The sequence below is a fragment of the Nycticebus coucang genome, chromosome 13 (genome assembly GCF_027406575.1).
Source record: "Nycticebus coucang isolate mNycCou1 chromosome 13, mNycCou1.pri, whole genome shotgun sequence".
Lineage (NCBI taxonomy): Eukaryota > Metazoa > Chordata > Mammalia > Primates > Lorisidae > Nycticebus > Nycticebus coucang.
The window spans coordinates 41,350,169-41,369,669 of record NC_069792.1 but is presented as its reverse complement, the minus strand read 5'-3'; the positions used below and the strand labels follow the sequence as shown (position 1 = coordinate 41,369,669).

Genomic DNA, 19,501 nt, shown 5'->3' with positions numbered 1-19,501 from the left:
TATTTTCTGGTTCTTTAGAAAGATAGTGCTAAAAAAAAAAAAAAAAAAAGAAAGAAAGATAGTGCTGGGCAGTGCCTGTGGCTCAAGGAGTGGGGCGCCGGTCCCATATGCCAGAGGTGGCGGGTTCAAACCCAGCCCCGGCCAAAAACCAAAAAAAAAAAAAAAAAAGAAAGAAAGATAGTGCCGTGTCAGAGTTGAGGACCCCCAAAGAGCCCCACTTTTCAGTTCTGCCCTCTCTCTACCACATCATACGTTCTCTCCTGGTTTGAAAAATTATACTTCAGCAATTTACTTTGGTAATTAAGACACTTGGGGGCAAATTTTTAAATTATACGCACACATATAATGACCTTGAAAAAACTATCTGCATCTTTAAAACTCACAATGAGAATAGAGGAATGAGGGTGGTGCCTGTGGCTCAAAGGGGTAGGGCGCCAGCCCCATATGCTGGAGGTGGGTTCAAACCCAGCCCTGGCCAAAAACTGCAAAAAAAAATAAAAAAGAGGAATGAATCGTGCCAAAATAAGATATAAAAATCAAAAAGAAATCTGTAGTACAAGGTTGTTGTATAAGCAACTATTAATATTATATAAAAGGTTGGTAATTTCATTTGCATTAAGATCAACAAAAATATTACATTCTATCATGTTATAAATGAATTCAAGAATGCCAGACAATTCCTCTAATTAGTTTCCACTCACATTTCTGACATTTATTCTCAGCAGAACAAAGAGAACCTTAAAGAAGAGGTTACCCTACAGCTCTTTTTCTTAGTAGGTCAGATGACAACCTCTCTTGAATGTGGAGACACATTTAAGATTCACGTTAGTAATGAAAAAACTTATTTATGCCCCTACTGACAATTTTTAGCACATCATCTAAAGTAATAAACAAGATTGAGCATCACATAATTGGTCACCAGCTCTCTGACAGCATCACCACTTTCTAGATTCTGTGAAAAAATAGTGCCTACAAAACCCAGCACAGTGTAGTGGGTTCCATAGGAAGCAAGGGCCACCAACAGCTGTGGCTCACTTCACAGGCATTGGGAACCTTAAGTGAAATGTCAGCTTTCTTAATTCTTTTATTCGGGGTGGGGGTGGGGGTGAGGGAGCGCTAATCCATAATAGAGATTATTATTATTATTTGAAGTAATGTTGCCCAGGCTGGATTCCAACTCCTGGGCTCAAGGGTTCCTCCCACCTCAGCCTCTGAAGTAGCTGGGACCACCAGCATGTGCCACTGTGCCTTAGTCCATTTTTGTACAACTAAAAATCCCAGATAACTACCTCTATTCATTCAGATCTTCTTCAGACAGGTGATTCATGCCTCAGTAAACCAGGAGAGTACGTATGATGTGGTAGAGAGAGGGCAGAGCTGAAAAGTGGGGCTCTTTGGGGGTCCTCAACTCTGACATGGCACTATCTTTCTAAAGAACCAGAAAATAAAGACTAGGATGAGGCATGGCTTCACTGAACCTTCTTTCCTTATACTTAGCAATCCCTCTCTGTTGTACCTACTTTCATAGAAAGTTCTTGACTTAGGAGGCTGTTTTTCTGAAGAGCTACAGACTAAACTACTGCATAGTTAACTGTACAAATCTGAAGCTGAGGATTCATTTCTCACTTTTCTTCCCAAGAGGCTCTCAGAAGAAGTAACCCAGGGCACTTCAAGCCAAAGCTCTGTGGGCTGTGTTATGGGTATCTATGTACTCACAGACAAAAGCGTTCACAACCATAGTAACAGCTCACTGGTTTGGGTATTGGAAAATGTTTGTACAAACCATACCACAAGAGCTATTATCCTAGACCATTCATTAGGTGAAGTGCCCTGAGAACTAACTTTTAAATCAAAATTTTAAAAAAAGATATTTCCTTTATATTTATTACTACTTAACCATCACATTTAACCTTTGATTTCTCTAAAACTAAACATTACTTTCTTAGTCCTGTTCTATTTAAGTATAAAAGCATTTAAATGACCAACACTTAAAAGGATCTCCAGGAGGCTTTTATTTTTAGCAGTCTCAACATTCTTCAGAAGATTCTGGAGCAAAAGCACTGAAATCCAATCCCAGAAGGGCAGGGCTACTTCCTATCTCCAGCTGGCTTCTTAAACTCACTAAGCTCCATTTCCTTTTTTGTAAAATGAGATAACAACCAACATATACTGAGTAGGCAGGGATTAAAGTAAGTGATCTTAGCACAATGTCTGCTGCAAGGTTAAATGTTGGTCAGTAACAGCTTCATCATCAAATACAGGTTGAAACAGCTTGTGGGTAAGAATTCGAGTTTGTGTATATACAGACCTACCTTGTTTCATACAGTGTTTTAAAAACATGTTGCCTGCAAATTCTTAAGAAGTTTTCTTAAGTAATTTAGACTTTCATATTTAACAGAATCACACCAGGAATCCCCATCGCTCCTACCTTCTTCCATTCATTTAACACCCAGCAGGTTCCAGGCTTGGGTCTGGGTCTTAAAGATACAGCAGTGACAGAAGTCCCTGCCCTTAAAGGGTGGAGGGATGTTAATAAAATACCAATAACTGTATTTGGAGGGAATGCAGGTAGGAGAAAGGTGCTATATTAAATAAATTTGATTTTCAAGGAGAAGCTCTCTAATAGGGTAATATTAGAAGGGAATGAAGTGAGACACCCCTGCGAACTTTTGGTGGAAGAGAATTTGAGCAGAGGAAACAAGGACAAAGGTTCTGAAGGGCCAGGTGTAGTTCCTTCAGGCAAAGGCAGGCAGCTCAGTGGGGCCTGAATTGTCATTCAGAAGGCAAATGGTGGGGGACAGCAGGGTGAAAGAGGAGATAAAGATATTATAATAAGGTTGGAGAGACAGCAAGGGGCCTGATCAGTGGGGCTTTGCTAGCCATTGTAAAAATTCAGCTTTTACTCCCAGTGAAATGGAAAGCTCTTGAGAGAAGGTACCTGAGAAGGGTAAGTTCTAGGAGAACACAGGTCTTCTCAAGGAGACCCCAAGAATACACCTGCAGGGACCTCTCTATGGTGACTCAGCTCTTAGAAATTTGTAGACTTAACTTCTGGGACCTGGAAATTTCCACTTCTGTGAAATCCTGTAGTTCTGTGGGGGCTCGAATAGCTTCTCCCATTTGATTCAAACTGACCAATGAGAAAGGTACCTGTGAGTTGGAACTTTTTGACTGTAGACAAAAAGGGAAAAATCAAGCTAGACGGGGAGCACGGCCATTTCGAACTCTTCTATGCCATTCACTCCACCGGCTGAAATAACATGGTGTTTGGGTGCTCTTTCTCTCCTTTGGGTCTCATCTTCCTGCACCACTCTGACTTCACATTTTAAAAGGTTCTCTCTAGCAATACTAAGAAGAAACTTCCGTAGGGGGGTGAGGGTAGAAGAAAAGAGGCCAGTGAGAAGCTAGGGCAAGCATCTACACAAGAGATGTAGTGCTTGGAAAGAGAAGGCAGCTGTGGAGGTCCTGAGAACTGGTGAGATTCTGGGTGTATTTTAGCAAGCAGCAGATCCTCCGAGAGGGGAATCAAAGTGATTCCACAGTTTTTGACTTGAACAATTACAGATGAGGACGAATACAGGAGGAACAGGTTTGGGATATTGGAAATCAAGAACTTGATCTTGGACATTCCAATACCCAAGGGGGAAAAAATCAAGGAGACCATTGCACATGAGTGTGTGGCTTAGAGGACAGGTAAGCTGGAGAGTGAAATTTGGTAGTCAACCGTGAGCAGCCATCTTAGCCACTAGAAGGAATATCATAGATTCATATAGGAAGGGGAGAGGCCCAAAGACTGACTCTGGGGTACTTTTAAGATCTGGGAAAGCGGGCGGCGCCTGTGGCTCAGTGAGTAGGGCGCCGGCCCTGTGTTCGAACCCAGCCCCGGCCAAACTGCAACCAAAAAATAGCCAGGCATTGTGGCGGGTGCCTGTAGTCCCAGCTGCTCGGGAGGCTGAGGCAAGAGAATCGCGTAAGCCCAAGAGTTAGAGGTTGCTGTGAGCCGTGTGACGCCACGGCACTCTACCCGACGGCGGTACAGTGAGACTCTGTCTCTACAAAAAAAAAAAAAAAGATCTGGGAAAGGAGGATCAGCCTGCCACTGAGATCAGAGGAGAAGGAGGAAGAGTGGGGTGTTGGAATCCAGTGGAAGATAGTGTAAGAATGACCACATCAAGAACTGGTGTCAGGGCAAATCACTGAGAAGTGAGCAGTGCTTTGTCTTTGGAAAGACCACTTGGTGACCTTGATCAGGGCTGTTTTGGTTAAAGTGGTGGGGTCAAAAGTGTTAAAGGAGAAATCAAGAAAGAGTAGAAGGAAAGCTAGAGTAGACGACTCTTGAAAAAAGTTCTGCTGCAAAGAAGCACAGAGAAATGAGGCAAAATCTTTAAGGAATTGTGAAGTCTCCAGGAACTGTTTTCATTCCGATTTTTTTAAAGATGGCAGCTATTTCAACAATGAGTATGCTGATAGGAAATAATATGTGGTAAAGGAAGAAGAAAGATTGTTTATAAGGCAAAGGAGAAAAGGGACAATTGTTAAAGAGATGATAGGCAAGGGGGGGTGCACATCAGATAAACTGAGGACTGGCCTGAATAACAAGGCATATTTATAACTGAAGTTCAGTGGAGTACCCAGGTGCAGATAGGTACATTAGTAGATAAGGTCAAAAGAGAGGTTAGACATTTGCTTCTGGGGCTTTTTATTTTCTCATCAGCACTGGTGGAGGATGGGGGTGAGGGTGGGAGAGGACAACAAATAATTCAGAGGAGAAAGTGTGAAACTCCTAAGACAGCAAGACAGTAGAAGGATTGTGCACAGTACCGCTGGCCATCTTAGTGGTCACGAATTTCATCATTGTGCATTTTCCTCCAGCCCTGGAGAACTGCCTGAGTACAGACAAGGGGTATGAGGAGAGCATAGTAACCAGCCTCATGCCATGCTCGCCACTGAGACTGTTGAATAAATACACACATACATGCAGCAAATCTTTAAAATGCTGCATTTAACTCTAATAGAATTTGAAACTATATAGACATAAAGGAAGCATCTAATTGTATCACACCAACTCAGTTTACAGGGAAAAAAAAACAAAAAAAAATATCCCTCTAAAAGAAATAGATCTCCCTTCCAAATACTAAATTATTTTCAATAACAGTGAACAAAGCAGTATCTATAGGAGGAATAAAATGAAAGCTTATGACTTTTTAAGAGGTGGACAAGACAAATCAAGACAGTTGAGAGAGATAGTATGTAAGCGCTAAAAAGGCTTTATTAACCTTGAGCCTCCATGCCTTCACTTACATGAATCCACTAAGACCCGGTGCTAACTCTGGATAGGGAGAAAGCTTACAGTGGCTATATTTGAGTTAGGATTAGTTGCGGCTCATTTACTCAGGGATGTCCTTCTGATGGAGAATCCTGTTGCATTCAAAAAAGGCAAACATCAAAATAGTAAATATAGGAAACATTCTGTCTTTCAGGTTCTCAAAGCAGGTAATGTACTCTCTTCTTCCAGTACCTCAACAGTCAATACATGTGCCCTCAATGTTCTAGCTGCCAAACTTCAGAAATAAACATCACAGTGAGGTCCAGAATCCAAAAATCAAAAGTGTGCAACAGAAACACACATAAAATCTATTAGTTCTACCTGAAAATAAGATGGAAAGACCCCAAGTCATGCACAAGATTGCCTTTAAAACATTTTGGGGAGAATTTTTTTTAAAAAACGTAATGAACTCACTTTTTTTTTTTTTTTATAGAGACAGAGTCTCACTTTACTGCCTTCAGCAGAGTGCTATGATGTCACAGGACTCAGAGCAACCTCTAGCTCTTGGGCTTCCGTGATTCTCCTGCCTCAGCCTCCTGAGCAGCTGGGACTATAGGCGCCCGCCACAACGCCCAGCTATTTTTTTTTTTTTTTTTTTTTTTTGGTTGCAATTCAGCCGGGGCTAGGGTTTGAACCCGCCACCCTCGGTATATGGGGCCGGCGCCCTACTCACTGAGCCACAGGTGCCACCTGAACTCACTTTTAACTGTGCCACATGGTATATTTTATTTTGATCTACTCCACGATAAGGTTTGGACTGATTATTACCTAATTTCTTTTTATTTATTATTATTTTATTTTTTTTTGTAGAGACAGAGTCTCACTATACCGCCCTCGGGTAGAGTGCTATGACGTCACACGGCTCACAGCAACCTCTAACTTTGGGGCTTACAGGATTCTCTTGCCTCAGCCTCCTAAGCAGCTGGGACTACTAATTATTACCTAATTTCAAACACTGCTAAAGATAATTAATATGTAGGATGTTTGATTTCAATCTACAATTCAGAGGAACCTTTTGTAAGCTAGTAATTAGATAACTGTGTAATGGGATCTCACACAGATGTTATCTACTCACAGCAGCTTTGAAAGTGTGAGTGTTCTCCCTATTTTACAGGAAATAAGACTCAGAAAGCTAATGAATAATCAAAGTGGGATTTGGCATTAATTACATATTGCTGAAATCAATCCATGGAAAACATTTTCAAATGGGCTTATATAACTTAAAAGACTTCCAATAAATTTGTTGCACAGCTGAAAGTTCCCAACTTTCATAACTGCACTGAGTTGAATAAGCAACTCCTGGTCTGCAGGAGGTTTTATAGAATGTGTATAAAATGGTCTAAAAAAGCAGAAAAATCTCAATTTCCACATATTTATTCAAAAATAATAAACAGTAAGAAAAAATAGTATAGATAGCTAAAGCTATCTGACTGACACCTTATAGAATAAAGTTTAAAAACTGAAATAGTCCCATAAAATAGAAATAAAATGTTATAAGAGGTGGAAAAAAAGAGAGATTACTTAAGGTGGGGGCAAAAAGTAAAGAGTTCCTGGAGGAGGCCACCATGGTTTCAATGGATCTGCCCCAGCCATTAAATCAATAAGGAAATTAAATACGAAATAAACAACTTCCTTTAAGGACACAAAGGGCTCCCTCCAGAACAGCACTAAGCATACAGTAAGTATTTCAATTCCCAATCAATACTCTACCACAAAGGAATCTCTCCTAAAAAAAAAAACTCTTCAGTGGGCTGGGCATGGTGGCTCACATCTGTAATCCTAGCACTCTCGGAGGCTGAGGCAAGAGGACTGATCAAACGCAAGAGTCTGCAGTTGCTGTGAGCTATGATGATGCCATAGCACTTTACTCAAGGTGACAGAATGAGACTCTGTCTCAAAAAACTCCCAAAACACAACTATTCAGTGGTTTTGTTACCCCAAGCTATAACTGCTACTGTACTCAATATTCAGCTGGTACTACAGGTGTCCGACACAAAGCCCGGCTACTTTTTAGAGATGAGGGTCTCACTCTTGCTCGTGCTATTCTCCAAACTCGTGAGCTCAGGCAATCCACCCACCTTGGCCTCCCACAGTGCTAGGATTACAGGCATAAGCCACCGCGCCCAGCCTTCTAATTTTCATTTTTAATAAAATTTGCACAAGCTTCTAAAAAGAAACTTCAATTTTACCATCTTATTCAAGTTACCAAAGTATTTACCTGGGAAAATTGTGCTGAACTTCTGAAATCTATAAATTACAAGATCTAGAGATTGTTTGCCTACATCCTCGACTGCATACTTTGAAAATTCTCTTAAGTATTAACTTCCCTAAAACTGAAGCAAGACCTGATGTGCATCCAGTATTCTACCACTGAGATTTTCACTTGTACATTTTACATCATCCCCACCAGCAGCACAGTATAAAAGTTAGGGCTTTTATTTCAGGCTCTGGGATAAGGCCTGCTCACCAGCTTTTCCATATTGTGATAAAGAATAGTAAGGAAAAGAACGGGTTGCTGAGAAAGAGAACTGGAACATACTTTAGCCACTTAGTTAAGGAAAGAGGAAATATATCTGTCTTACTATTCTTTTGCTGCTGTCACAAATTATCACAAATTTAGCGTCTTATTAAAACACAAAGGGTAGCGCCTGTGGCTCAAAGGAGTAGGGTGCCAAAGGGTGACAAAGTGAAACTCTGTCTCAAAAAAAAAATTGTATGTATTTATCATGTACCAAATAATGTTCTGAAATGTGTATACATTATGGAATTGCTAAATCAAGACAACATGCATTATCTCACATATTGATAGTATTTTTTTTGTGGTGTACACACTCCAAATCTATCCTTTTAGCAATTTTCAGAAATAAAATACATTATTATTAACTATAGTCACCATGATGCATAATGGGTCTCTTAAACTTTCTCCTCCTGTCTAACTGAAATTGTGTGCCGTTTTATCAACATCTTCCTAACCCCTCAGCCCCCAAGCCCTGCTAACCAGCACTCCACCTTGATTTTATTAATTTGACTGCTTTATTTTATTTATTGTTAATAAATTTAGGGATCAAGTGAAAGGAAGAGTCACACATCTCCCACTTTAAATCAAAAGCTAGAAATGGGCTGGCACCTGTAGCACAGTGGTTACAGTGCCAGCCACATATACCTAGGGTGGCAGGTAAGAACCCCAACCAGGCCAGCTAAAAACTGCAACCAAAAAATAGCCAGGTGTTGTGGCAGGCGCCTGTATTCCCAGCTACTTGGGAGGCTGAGGCAAGAGACTCACTTAACCCCAAGAATTGGAGGTTACTGTGAGCTGTGACGCTACAGCACTCTACTGAGGGCAACATAGTGAAACTCTGTCTCAAAAAAAAAAAAAAAAGCTAGAAATGATTTAAGTTTAGTGAGGAAGGCATGTTGAAGGCTGAGAAAGGCCAAAAGGTAGGCCTCCTGCACCAAAGTCAGTTCAGCTGTGAATGCAAAGGAAAGGTTCATGAAGAAAATTAAAAGTGCTATTCTAGTGAACACACAAATGATAAGAAAGTGAAACAGCCTTATTGTTGACATGGAGAAAGTTTTAGCGGTCTGAATAAATGATCAAACCTAAATTCCCCAAAACAAAACCTAATCCAGAGCAAGGCCCTAATCTTTTCAATTCTACGAAGGCTAAAAAAAAGTGAGGAAGCTGCAAAAGAAAAGTTTGAAGCTAAGTTTGTCCATGAGGTTGAAGGAAAGAAGCCATCTCCACAACATGGAACTGCAAAGTTAAGCAGCAAATGTGCTGATACAGAAGCTGCAGGAAATTATCCAGAAAACTATCCAAGATCACTGATGAAGTGACTACACTACAACAGATTTCAGTGCAGATACAATCTTATATCGGAAAAAGATGCCATCTAGCGAGGCATTGACTAGAGAGAAGTCAACGCCTGGCTTCACAGCTTAAAAAAACAGCTGACCCTCTTTTTAGGGGCCAATGCAACTTGTGACTTTAAGTTGAAGTCGATGCTCGTTTACCATTCTGAAAATCCTAGGGCTCTTAAGAATAATGCTAAATCTCTTCTGCCAGTGCTCTATGAATGGGACAAAGTCTGTATGACAGCACACCTGTTTACAGCAAGGTTTCCTAAATATTTTAAGCTCATTGTTGAGTCTTACTACTCAGAAAAAAAGATTCCTTTCAAAATGTTATTACTGCTCACTGACAATGTACCTAATAACCTAAGAGTTCTGTTGGAGATGTACAAGGAGATTAATGTTATTTTCATGCCTGTTCATACAACATCCCTTCGTAGTCAAGGAGTAATTTTGACTTTGAAATCTTACAACAAAGACATCCCATAAGGCTATAGCTGCCATAGATATTGAATCCTCTGATGAACTTGAAAGACTTCTGGAAAGGATTCACTTTTCTAGGTTCTATTAAGAACAAACATTTGTGATTCACAGGAGGAAATCAAATTAACAAACAGGAGTTTGAAAGTTGATTTCAGCACTCATGGTTGACTTTGAGAGGTTCAAGACTTCAAGGGAGTAAGTAACTACACATATGGTGAAAACAGCAAGAGGACCAGAATTGCAAGTGAAGCGTACTGAAATCTCACCATAAAATTTTAACGTCTCTTTCTAGCTGGAACCATGGAATAGCCCATGGCTAGGAGGAGTAAGAGTTCTAAGAAATACCTGTATAGCTCAGTAATGGAACACGGTGGTGGAAAGGGCATGGAGAGGGATTCAGCTCTCCTAACAAGCATGAGGGCTCGCGAGATAAGAGCGGTGGTGAATCGGCAGTCTCTACACTTGTGGTGTTGAGAGGCACGAGATCAGCCTTATATTAGGCTGGAGGAGAAGGTAGTCGGGAGCATGAGCATTCTATCACAGACTTGCTTACTCTGACTCTGACTCCTGTCCTGCCTGCAGAAGGCCAGGACGGCGTCTGCTGAAGATCACTAAGCTCTGCTAAAGTCTAAGATCTATCTTTCTAAGAAGACTGCTTTTCTCTCTTTAAGACTCTCTCTCTCTCTCCAGCTAAAGTAGATTGCCCTCGAGCAAGGTAACTTAGGGGTCCATGTCTGGAACCTAGTTAAGCCATGCAGAGACCTGGCCAGTCTTGGGCCCTGACATGTGGTGTCAGGAATGAGATGTGACAATGGAGGGTGTCAAAGAGAAGAAAAAGAAGGTTCCTGCTGTGCCAGAAACCATTAAGAAAAAGCAAAAGAATTTTGCAGAGCTGAAGATCAAGCATCTGAAAAAGAAATGTGCCCAAAAGATGCTTCCAAAGGCAAGGAGGAAGCTTATCTATGAAAAAGCTAAGCATTATCATAAAGAATACAGGCAGATGTACAGAACTGAGATTTGGACGGCTAGGATGGCAAGAAAAGCTGGCAACTTCTATGTACCCGCAGAACCCAAATTGGCATTTGTCATCAGAGTGTAATGGTCTGAGTGATGGTGTGAGTGATGGTCTGTGATGGTATGAGTCCAAAGTCCAAAACGTGTTGCAGCTTCTTAGCCTTCGCCAGATCTTCAATGGAACTTTTGTTAAGCTCAACAAGGCTTCCATTAAAATGGTTAGGATTGTAGAACCATATATTGCATGGAGATACCCAAATCTGAAGTCAGTAAATGAGCTAATCTACAAGTGTGGTTATGGCAAAATCAATAAGAAACTAACTGCATTGACTGATAACAGTTTGAGCGATCTCTTGGTAAATATGGCATCATCTCCATGGAGGATCTGATTCATGAGATCTATACTGTTGGAAAACGCTTCAAAGAAGCAAATAACTTCTTGTGGCCCTTTAACTTATCATCTCTAAGAGAGGGAATGAAGAAAAAAACAACCCACTTTGTAGAAGGTAGAGATGCTGGTAACAGGAAAGACCAAATCAATAGGCTTATTAGAAGAATGAACTAAGGTATTTGCCCTGATAGTTTTGTAATCAGGTCAGTTAATAAACAGTGACTACTTCAAATTGAAAAGAAAAAAAAGCCAAAAAACTTTAACGATCAGAGAAATGCAAATCAAAAGCATTCTGAGATATCACCTAATCCCAGTGAGAATGGCCCACATCATGAATTCTCAACGCTGCAGATGTTGGCCTGGATGTGGAGATAAGGGAACACTTTTACACTGCTGATGGGACTGCAAACTAATACAACCTTTTTGGAAGGAAGTATGTAGAATTCTCAAAGAACTTAAATTAGATCTCTCATTTGATCCTGCAATCCCACTACTAGGCATCTACCCAGAAGAAAAAAAGTCATTTTATCACAAGGACATCTGCACTAGACTGTTTATCACAGCTAAATTTACAATCACCAAAATGTGGAAACAGCCTAAATGGCCACCAACCCAGGAATGGATTAACAAGCTGTGGTATATGTATACCATGGAATACTTTCAGCCATTAAAAGAGATGGAGACTTTACATCTTTTGTATCAACCTGTATGGAGGTGAAACACATTCTTCTTAGCAAAGCATCACAAGAATGGAGAACCAAAAATCCAATGTACACAGTTCTAATATGAAGACAACAGATGATCTAATACATGGTGGGGGGTAGGGGAATGAGGTAGGGGAATGAGGTAGTGGGGAGAGGGGAGGAGAGAGGGGGCTGGGGGGGTCACAGTGTATGATACACCTCTTGGGGATGGGACACAATTATAAGAGTGAATTTCTCTAACAAATGCAATCAGTGTAACCTAATTCTTTGTACCAAACAATAAAAAAAAAAAAATTTAACAAATGAGAAGCTGCATTTTACAGACAAGCAAAAAAAGTGGTTTCTTGAGATGGCATCTACTTCTGGCAAAGATGCTTTGAACATTGTTGAAATGAAAAACAAAGAATTCAAAATATTACTTAAATTCAATTGATAAAGCAGTAGCAGGATTTAAGAGGACTGCCTACAATTTTCAAAACATTCTACTGTGGTTAAAATCTATTAAACATCACATGCTAAGGAGAAATCTTATTGAAAGGAAAAGTCAATTGATGTGGCAAACTTCAAGTTTTCTTACTTTAAAAAATTGCCAAAGCAGGGCGGCGCCTGTGGCTCAAGGAGTAGGGCGCCGGTCCCATATGCCAGAGGTGGCGGGTTCAAACCAGCCCTGGGCAAAAACCACACACACACACAAAAAAAATTGCCATAGCCACCCCAACCTTCAGCAGCCATCACCCTGACCAACACTGAGTAGCCATCCGCACTGAGCCAAGACCCTCCACTAGCAAAAAAATGCAACTTAATGAAGGCTCAGATGATTATTAGCATTTTTAAGCAATATATAAATGCAGTATTTTAATTAAAGTATGTACACTATTTTTTAGTCATAATACTATTGCATACTTCAATAAATTACAGTATAGGATAGACAGCTTTTATGTGTCCTGAGAAACCAAAAAATGTGTGTGATTCACTTTATTGTGGTGGTTTGGAATTGGACCCATAGTATTTCCTAGGTATGCCTGCATACATAATGAGATACTACTAAGCCATTTAAAAAAGATGCAAGTGCTGGCCTTCGCAAGAGCACATATGAACCTAGAGGACATTATGTTATATGAATTAAGTCAGGCACAGAAAGACAAACAGCATAATCCCCCTCAAATGTGGAATGTATAAAAGTTGATCTCACAGAAGTGGAGAATGGAATGGTGGTTACTAGAGGACAGGGTGGTTGTCAGATGGTTAAAAAATACAAAATTTCAGTTACATAGGAGGAAGAAGTTGGATTGAGGCAGATGTTGGTTAAAGAATACAAAATTTCAAAGTGATCTATTGTACAACATGGTGACTGTAATTAATAATATTTTGTATGGTTCAAAAATGCTAAGAAAAATACTGGATGGACGTAAAGTGTTCTCACCGTAAAAACATAACTATGTGAGGTAATGGATACATTAATTAGCTATATTTACTCATTTCACAATGTATATATGTACTTCAAAACATCATATTGTACATAGTAAATATGTACAAGTTGATCAGTTTTTAAAATACATAAATAAAAAATAATATATTTATAAGAAAAACTTTTTACAGTACCAATAAATATTATACTAAAGAAATGGCATAATACAATATCCACATTACCAGGTACCCTATTCACATATTTCATGGCTTTTTTCACTAATAACTAGCAGAATCAAGACCAAAATTCAGATAAAAATGCAGCTTAAACTCTTAAGAAGCTTTTAATTAATTTATATTATCCAGAGCTAAAAAAATGAGGCAGCTGATTTCCTTCCTTTTCTTTTCTCTAGTAAAGTTGTTTTTTCAAATCATGCCAAAACTTTTTCCATTTACTAATATACTAATTTTCATTCACTAATATACTAATTTCCATTTACTAATATAGCTTTTTTCTTTTAGCACTGAACATTTCCTCAGATGTACCATAGTTTATCCATTCGTTTACTGAAAAACAACTTGGTTCTAAGTTTCAACAATTATCAATTATGCTCCTATGAATATCCATGTGCATGTTCACACAAGGTCTTAAGTTTTTAATACCTCTGGGAAAATACCAAAAAGCACCATTACTAGATGGTGTAGTTAAAAATATACTCAGTTTTGTAAGTAACTGCCAAATTGTATTCCAGCATGGCTATACCTTTTTCATCCCTAACATCAACAAATGAGAGTCCCTGTAGCCCATGTCCTTGCCAGCTTTTGGGGTCATCAGTCCTTTAGATTTTTCACCATTCTAAGAGGTGGAGAGTGGTATCTCATTGTTGGTATAAGTACATAAAAAATTGTCATAAAATACACATAAAATTTATCTTAAATCATTTTTACGTGTACACTTAAGTAATAATAAGTACATGCTCATTGTGCAACAAACTTTCAGAATACTTCATCTTGTGAAACCAAAATTCTATGCTCATTTTATTAATTTTCTAGGGCTGCCAAAACAAAGTGCCACAGACTGGGTGGCTTAAACAACAAATACAGTAGAGTAGAACTTCCATGATTGACCAACTCCCCCCACATTGACCACCTCCTTAAGTTGATCTAATTTTCATAGACCAGACATGACAACATATACATAGCAGTACAGTAGGCCTAGTTCTTTATATTGACCACCTCTGTATGTTGACCAGTTTGTTACAGTCCCTTGGGGGGTCAACTTCCAGAGGTTTGAATGTAAATATATATATATATATATATATATATCCCCCACATTTTGTTTATCCTTTCGTCCACTGATGGACATAGGTTGCTTCCACCTGTAAGCTATTGTGAATAAAGCATGGTGTACAAATATCTTCTTGAAACCCTGCTTTCAATTTTTTGTGTACATTTCCACCAGTAGAAGTGTCATGCACTGAAGTCCTGGCTGCCTACCCATACATCTTTTCTTAAGCTGATTCTACCTCAGAATCTTCACCCGGTGTTACAAACTAAAACCTTTGGGTAAATTATTTACTATTCCAGGATGTATATTAATCAGGTTATCATAAATGGGTATGTGTCAGGGATTTGTCAGATAAGAAACACCATAAATACTTTATCACATTAATTCAAGTATCATTCAAGTAATTTGTAACTTAAACAATTATAGTAAAAGAAATAAGCAATCTTCATAACACTTTTAAAAAGCTTCAAGGTGGCACCAACATGGCAAATAAAACAGAGAAACTCAGTTATAAATTATATGTAAGAGGAATTTTCAAAACAACATATAGACAGGGGTCCTCAAACTGTGGCCCGCGGGCCACATGAGGCGGTGTGATTGTATTTGTTCCCATTTTGTTTTTTTTTTACTTCAAAATAAGATATGTGCAGTGTGCATAGTAATTTGTTCATAGTTTTTTTTTTTTTAACTACAGTCTGGCCCTCCAACGGTCTGAGGGACAGTGAACTGGCCCCCCGTTTAAAAAGTTTGAGGACGCCTGGACTATTGTAACAGTTCTTCAAATTCTTAGTTGGAATTAAAAATTAAACTATTAATAGAAATTCATTTGTGATACCTTCAATACCTTCATTTTCAGTGCAGGCACTCAGTACTTTCTCTTTTACCATGGGTAGAGGGGTAAGAATAATTGTCCATTTTCCTTTACAAGATAGAATCTATGCCCTTACACAAATGAAAACCCAAGTTTATTTTTTAGGACTACTGATAGGCAGAATATCATACAGAAAAATAACAAATGGTCCATTTTCAAATCTTAGCTTTTACTTTCTACTATATCAGGCGTCCTCAAACTTTTTAAACGGGGCCAATTCACAGTCCCTCAGACCGTTGGAGGGCCGGACTATAGTTTAAACAAAAAAACTGTGAACAAATTCCTATGCTCACTGCATGTATCTTATTTTGAAGTAAAAAACAAAACGGGAACAAATACAATTCACACGGCTTCGGGCGGCAGTTTGAGGACGCCTGTACTATATGTCCTTTGACAAGTTACTTAACCTATCTTGGCCTATTTAACCTAGCAGTTACTTCAGCTGTTAAATAGGGCTATTAGGCTCAAATATCCACTATTGTTAAGAGGATAAAATTAGTTAATATATGTAAATTGCTTCTCATTTACTAAGCTTTCAATAAGTGTTAGCTATTAACAGCCTAAATTGGCAAATCACAGAGCTTGAAAGGACTGTGATGTTAACTTTTCATCTCACTAAAATAAAGAAAAAATAACTATTACTACAAATGAGACTACATGGTCAGGGTGAAGCTGGGCAGAGAATGAATAAAATCCTCTCAAATAACTTCCAATGGGTTTTTATACCCTCCTAATTGCTACATTATACCAGAACAGCTTCAATAAAACTGATTTGCTTCATTAATTTAGGATTTCATTTAGTTATATTACTAAGAAGAAATGTATCACTGAGATACAGCATTACATTCTTATTCTCCAAAAGTATATATATTCTAAGTTAGAAAAGATAGAGCCTATGAGTTCTTGGGATATTTATGGATATCTAGGGTATGTGGATATTCTATGTGAAGACTGATATAATTTTCTCTATGTATAATATTCACAAAATGGTCAAATGCTTCTTCAAGAAATGTCAAATGTATAGTTTAAAAGTATCAAAAAGTTATACTGAACTAGATCTCCTCAAAAGATTATAAGAAAAATTTATGTAATTTCAAATTTGAGCAAATTTATAATTGTGTAGGTCCATCTTCTACATGTACTATGAAAAATGTCTTAAAGATCTTTTACAATGGTGTACAAAAAAGAACACTGGAAAGATTACAATGTTAAGATTTTTACATAGGTTATGTGTATATATAAAAATAAATGGAAAATATATGTAAATAAATAAAATGTATGGTTTTTACATATATAGGTGGAAAAGAATGACACTCAAATTATTTTCCAGGAGAATAAAATCATTAATATAACAAGACCTAATGTTACTGGAGAACCCTCTGACCTTTTAGGAAAGAATTCTAGAATGAATGAAACAATGTTAAATATCAAACCCCACATCTTATTTACTGCCTGTCCCTTCTTGCAGAGCAATTAAATGGCCACAGATGAAAAAAGGAAAGTTTGGTCATATTCTGAGGTAAGATGAAAAAGAAGCCCTCAAAGTTCAGCTCTCAGAGTTGTTTTAATCTGTAAAAGCCCAAACTTCCCTGATTTCTTATACTATAGTAGCAGGCTACAGTTGATTTCTAGATTTTGATCAGCAGTTTGCAATCTGTTTTGTAACAGCTTTCTCCACCTGACTTCATGTAAAAACTCTTCAAACAAAATTCATTGTAATTCATTACAATTTAAATACTATATATACTATAATACACTTTTAGGGAGGGAGAAAGGAAGGAGATGTAGGGCAAAAAAGACAACGGGGAATTTCCAGAGGTGGGTAACAATTCTACAAATCACTTTTCAAAAAGAAGATAGTAGTTCCTCAAATGCAAAATATGTACAGTATGCCTCATTTGTAAAAACTAGTACAATTTAGATAATTCATTTCAACAGCCAGTTACTAAATACCTACTACTATCCTGGGAAAAGAGAGGTCAAAGACTTAGCCCCGCTGCAGAGCCCCTAGCAGAAGACATGGACTTGGTCACTGCAAGTCCTGGTCCTTACATTCAGGAGTTACTACAACACATGTTCCTGCTCAAGATGCTGCTGTCAAAGCTTTATGCAGAGTCTTACTTAAGGCTACAGTGACACCCTCAAGGCAGGTAAGGTGGTCCAAGCACTCTACTGGGTGCTGGGATCAATACTCTAAGGTCAAATACAGGGGCTCAAAAAGGGGATCTGTCTGCAATGATTACTGGGGCTCGGTATTTTTTGGTTCTTTCTTGAACTTGGTGCACTGGTTGAATTTTAATTCAAGTGACTACAGTCTCTTTCCTCAGCGCTATGAAATCCTTCCAAATCCTGCCTGGAATAGTTAAGTCATTCTGTAAGACTGAACAGCTCAGACGCTTGTTGCTGTTTGAAAAGTCTGAACGGTAGTAAATTACTAAGTGCTCGGTCTCATGCAACCGTTTACGGAGCGCTTTCACTTCTTCGAGTGAAAGTTACAGTATCTCCCGTTTTCCCGTGATGGTAAATTTAACTTTTAGAAATCTATCGCGGATGCCAAATTAAGTCACAAATCAAATATGGGTATCTCTTAACCATCAGGATGATGAAGAGTACGAACTTTTTATTACTATAATTATGTTATCGGGAAGGGATGTGGGAAAATGTTCAGTTTTATTTTCCTTTCACCCGAAAGAGAGGGTACATCGGGTTCCTTTTCTTCCTTTCCTTAAAAAAGAAAAGAAAAGAAAAGACAAAAAGACAGGGACATGGTCCCAATAGAATCATCTATTAAAACCACCAATTCGTAACAGACAAATCAATCTCCAGGCTGTCCCCAGGCAAAACGTCCGGTACCCGATGAGGCATTGCCACAGGTGGACGCGGAGCAGCAACGACACTCGGTGGCTGGGGTCCCTGCGCCCGGAGACAGAGGCCACGCGGGCGCGCTCGAGGTCCCGGCCTGGGCTCTTTGTCGCGAGAGGGCCCCATTGCTTCTCCGGCTGGTCGGGGCAGTCCTGGTCCCTCGTCCCTCCCCCAAGCCGGCGTCCAGGGCCCGGGCGCAGACCACATGGCCCCAGTTCTCACATCACCGCGTCCCTGTAGAAACCGTCCACACCACGCGGCGAGAGGCCGGGCTTCCCCGGGGCCGCAGGCTCCCAAGTCCGCTCCCATCCCCGCCTCCGGAGCTCACCGCTTTGAGATCCAGGACGCCGTCCTTGGCCTCCTGCAGCAGCGACACGAACTTGGTGGTGAGCAGTCCGAGGCTCTTCTCGTGCCTGCTGCTGCCACTCCCAGAGTTCCCGAGCTGCTGCTGCGGCAGCGGCTGCGGGCTCTGCGCCCGGGGAGGCTGCGGCGGCGGCCGCTGGCCCTGCCCCTGACCCTGCGGCGCCTGCTGGCCGGAGGTCGCGGGCTCCGCCGCCGCCATCGCGTCCGGGCGCCGCGGTGGTCGGGCCCCCGCGCACCGCAGCTCTCTGGCCCCTCCCGCGGCCACAAGCCCGGTCTGCTCGGCCCGGCCGCTCCGCCTGCCCGGAGAGCGGCGCTGAGGGTCGCGGCTGCCGCAAACAACAGGTGCGCGGCGCCCACGGGAGTCAGAGCCACTGGGTGCGCCGGGCCTCCCCGCCCCCTCCCCAAGCCCGGGGAAGAGTGAGTGAAGCCCACGACAGAGGAGGGGGCAGCTGGAAGCCAGGAGAAGGGGCGCTGAGGGGTGGGGACCAGAGTTTAAATGGCAGGAAGTGACGCCGCGGCCCGCAGTTGCCTGGAAACGCATTTTTCTGTAGGAAGGAGGAGGGCGCGAGGAGGAGGGGAGCGTCGCCCAGAGCGTTTCTCACTCGCCTCCTAGGTGTTAGAGGAATTGTGTTCTCATGCAACAACACTGAGAAGAAGAAAACAAGAAAAAGATTTGTATCCGAGCAGGAAATCACTATGCCCAGAGGCCAAAAATTTCCAAGCAGTGAAATTGGTTTCTCAGTTTGTATAGCTGCACTATATTAGTTGTCCCACATGCCATCTCTCACAGGGCAGTTTCTGTTGCCTTTCCTTTTTTCAGGCGTTAGCAGCTTTGCAAACTTTTCATTGGCTCGGACCAGGCTGCACTTTCATAGCCCATCTTGTTAGATTCTGAATACATAAAAAGTGGAATCATGGAGTTTGGGGGTTGGTTTTATCC

General features: G+C 40.4%; 1 protein-coding gene across 2 annotated transcripts in view; it reads right to left on the bottom strand.

The window, feature by feature from the left end:
• Window positions 1-19,059, bottom strand: part of E2F5 (E2F transcription factor 5) — a 33,139-nt gene extending 14,080 nt beyond the window's left edge. The window contains exon 1 of one of the 2 annotated variants that reach the window (XM_053559019.1): window positions 18,527-19,059. In XM_053559019.1, coding sequence (XP_053414994.1) covers window positions 18,527-18,760 — 234 coding nt within the window. In that variant the 5' untranslated portion in view covers window positions 18,761-19,059. The remainder of the gene's footprint in view (window positions 1-18,526) is intronic. The other variant, XM_053559018.1, reaches the window with a different exon arrangement.
• Between the last annotated feature and the right edge of the window lie 442 nt (window positions 19,060-19,501).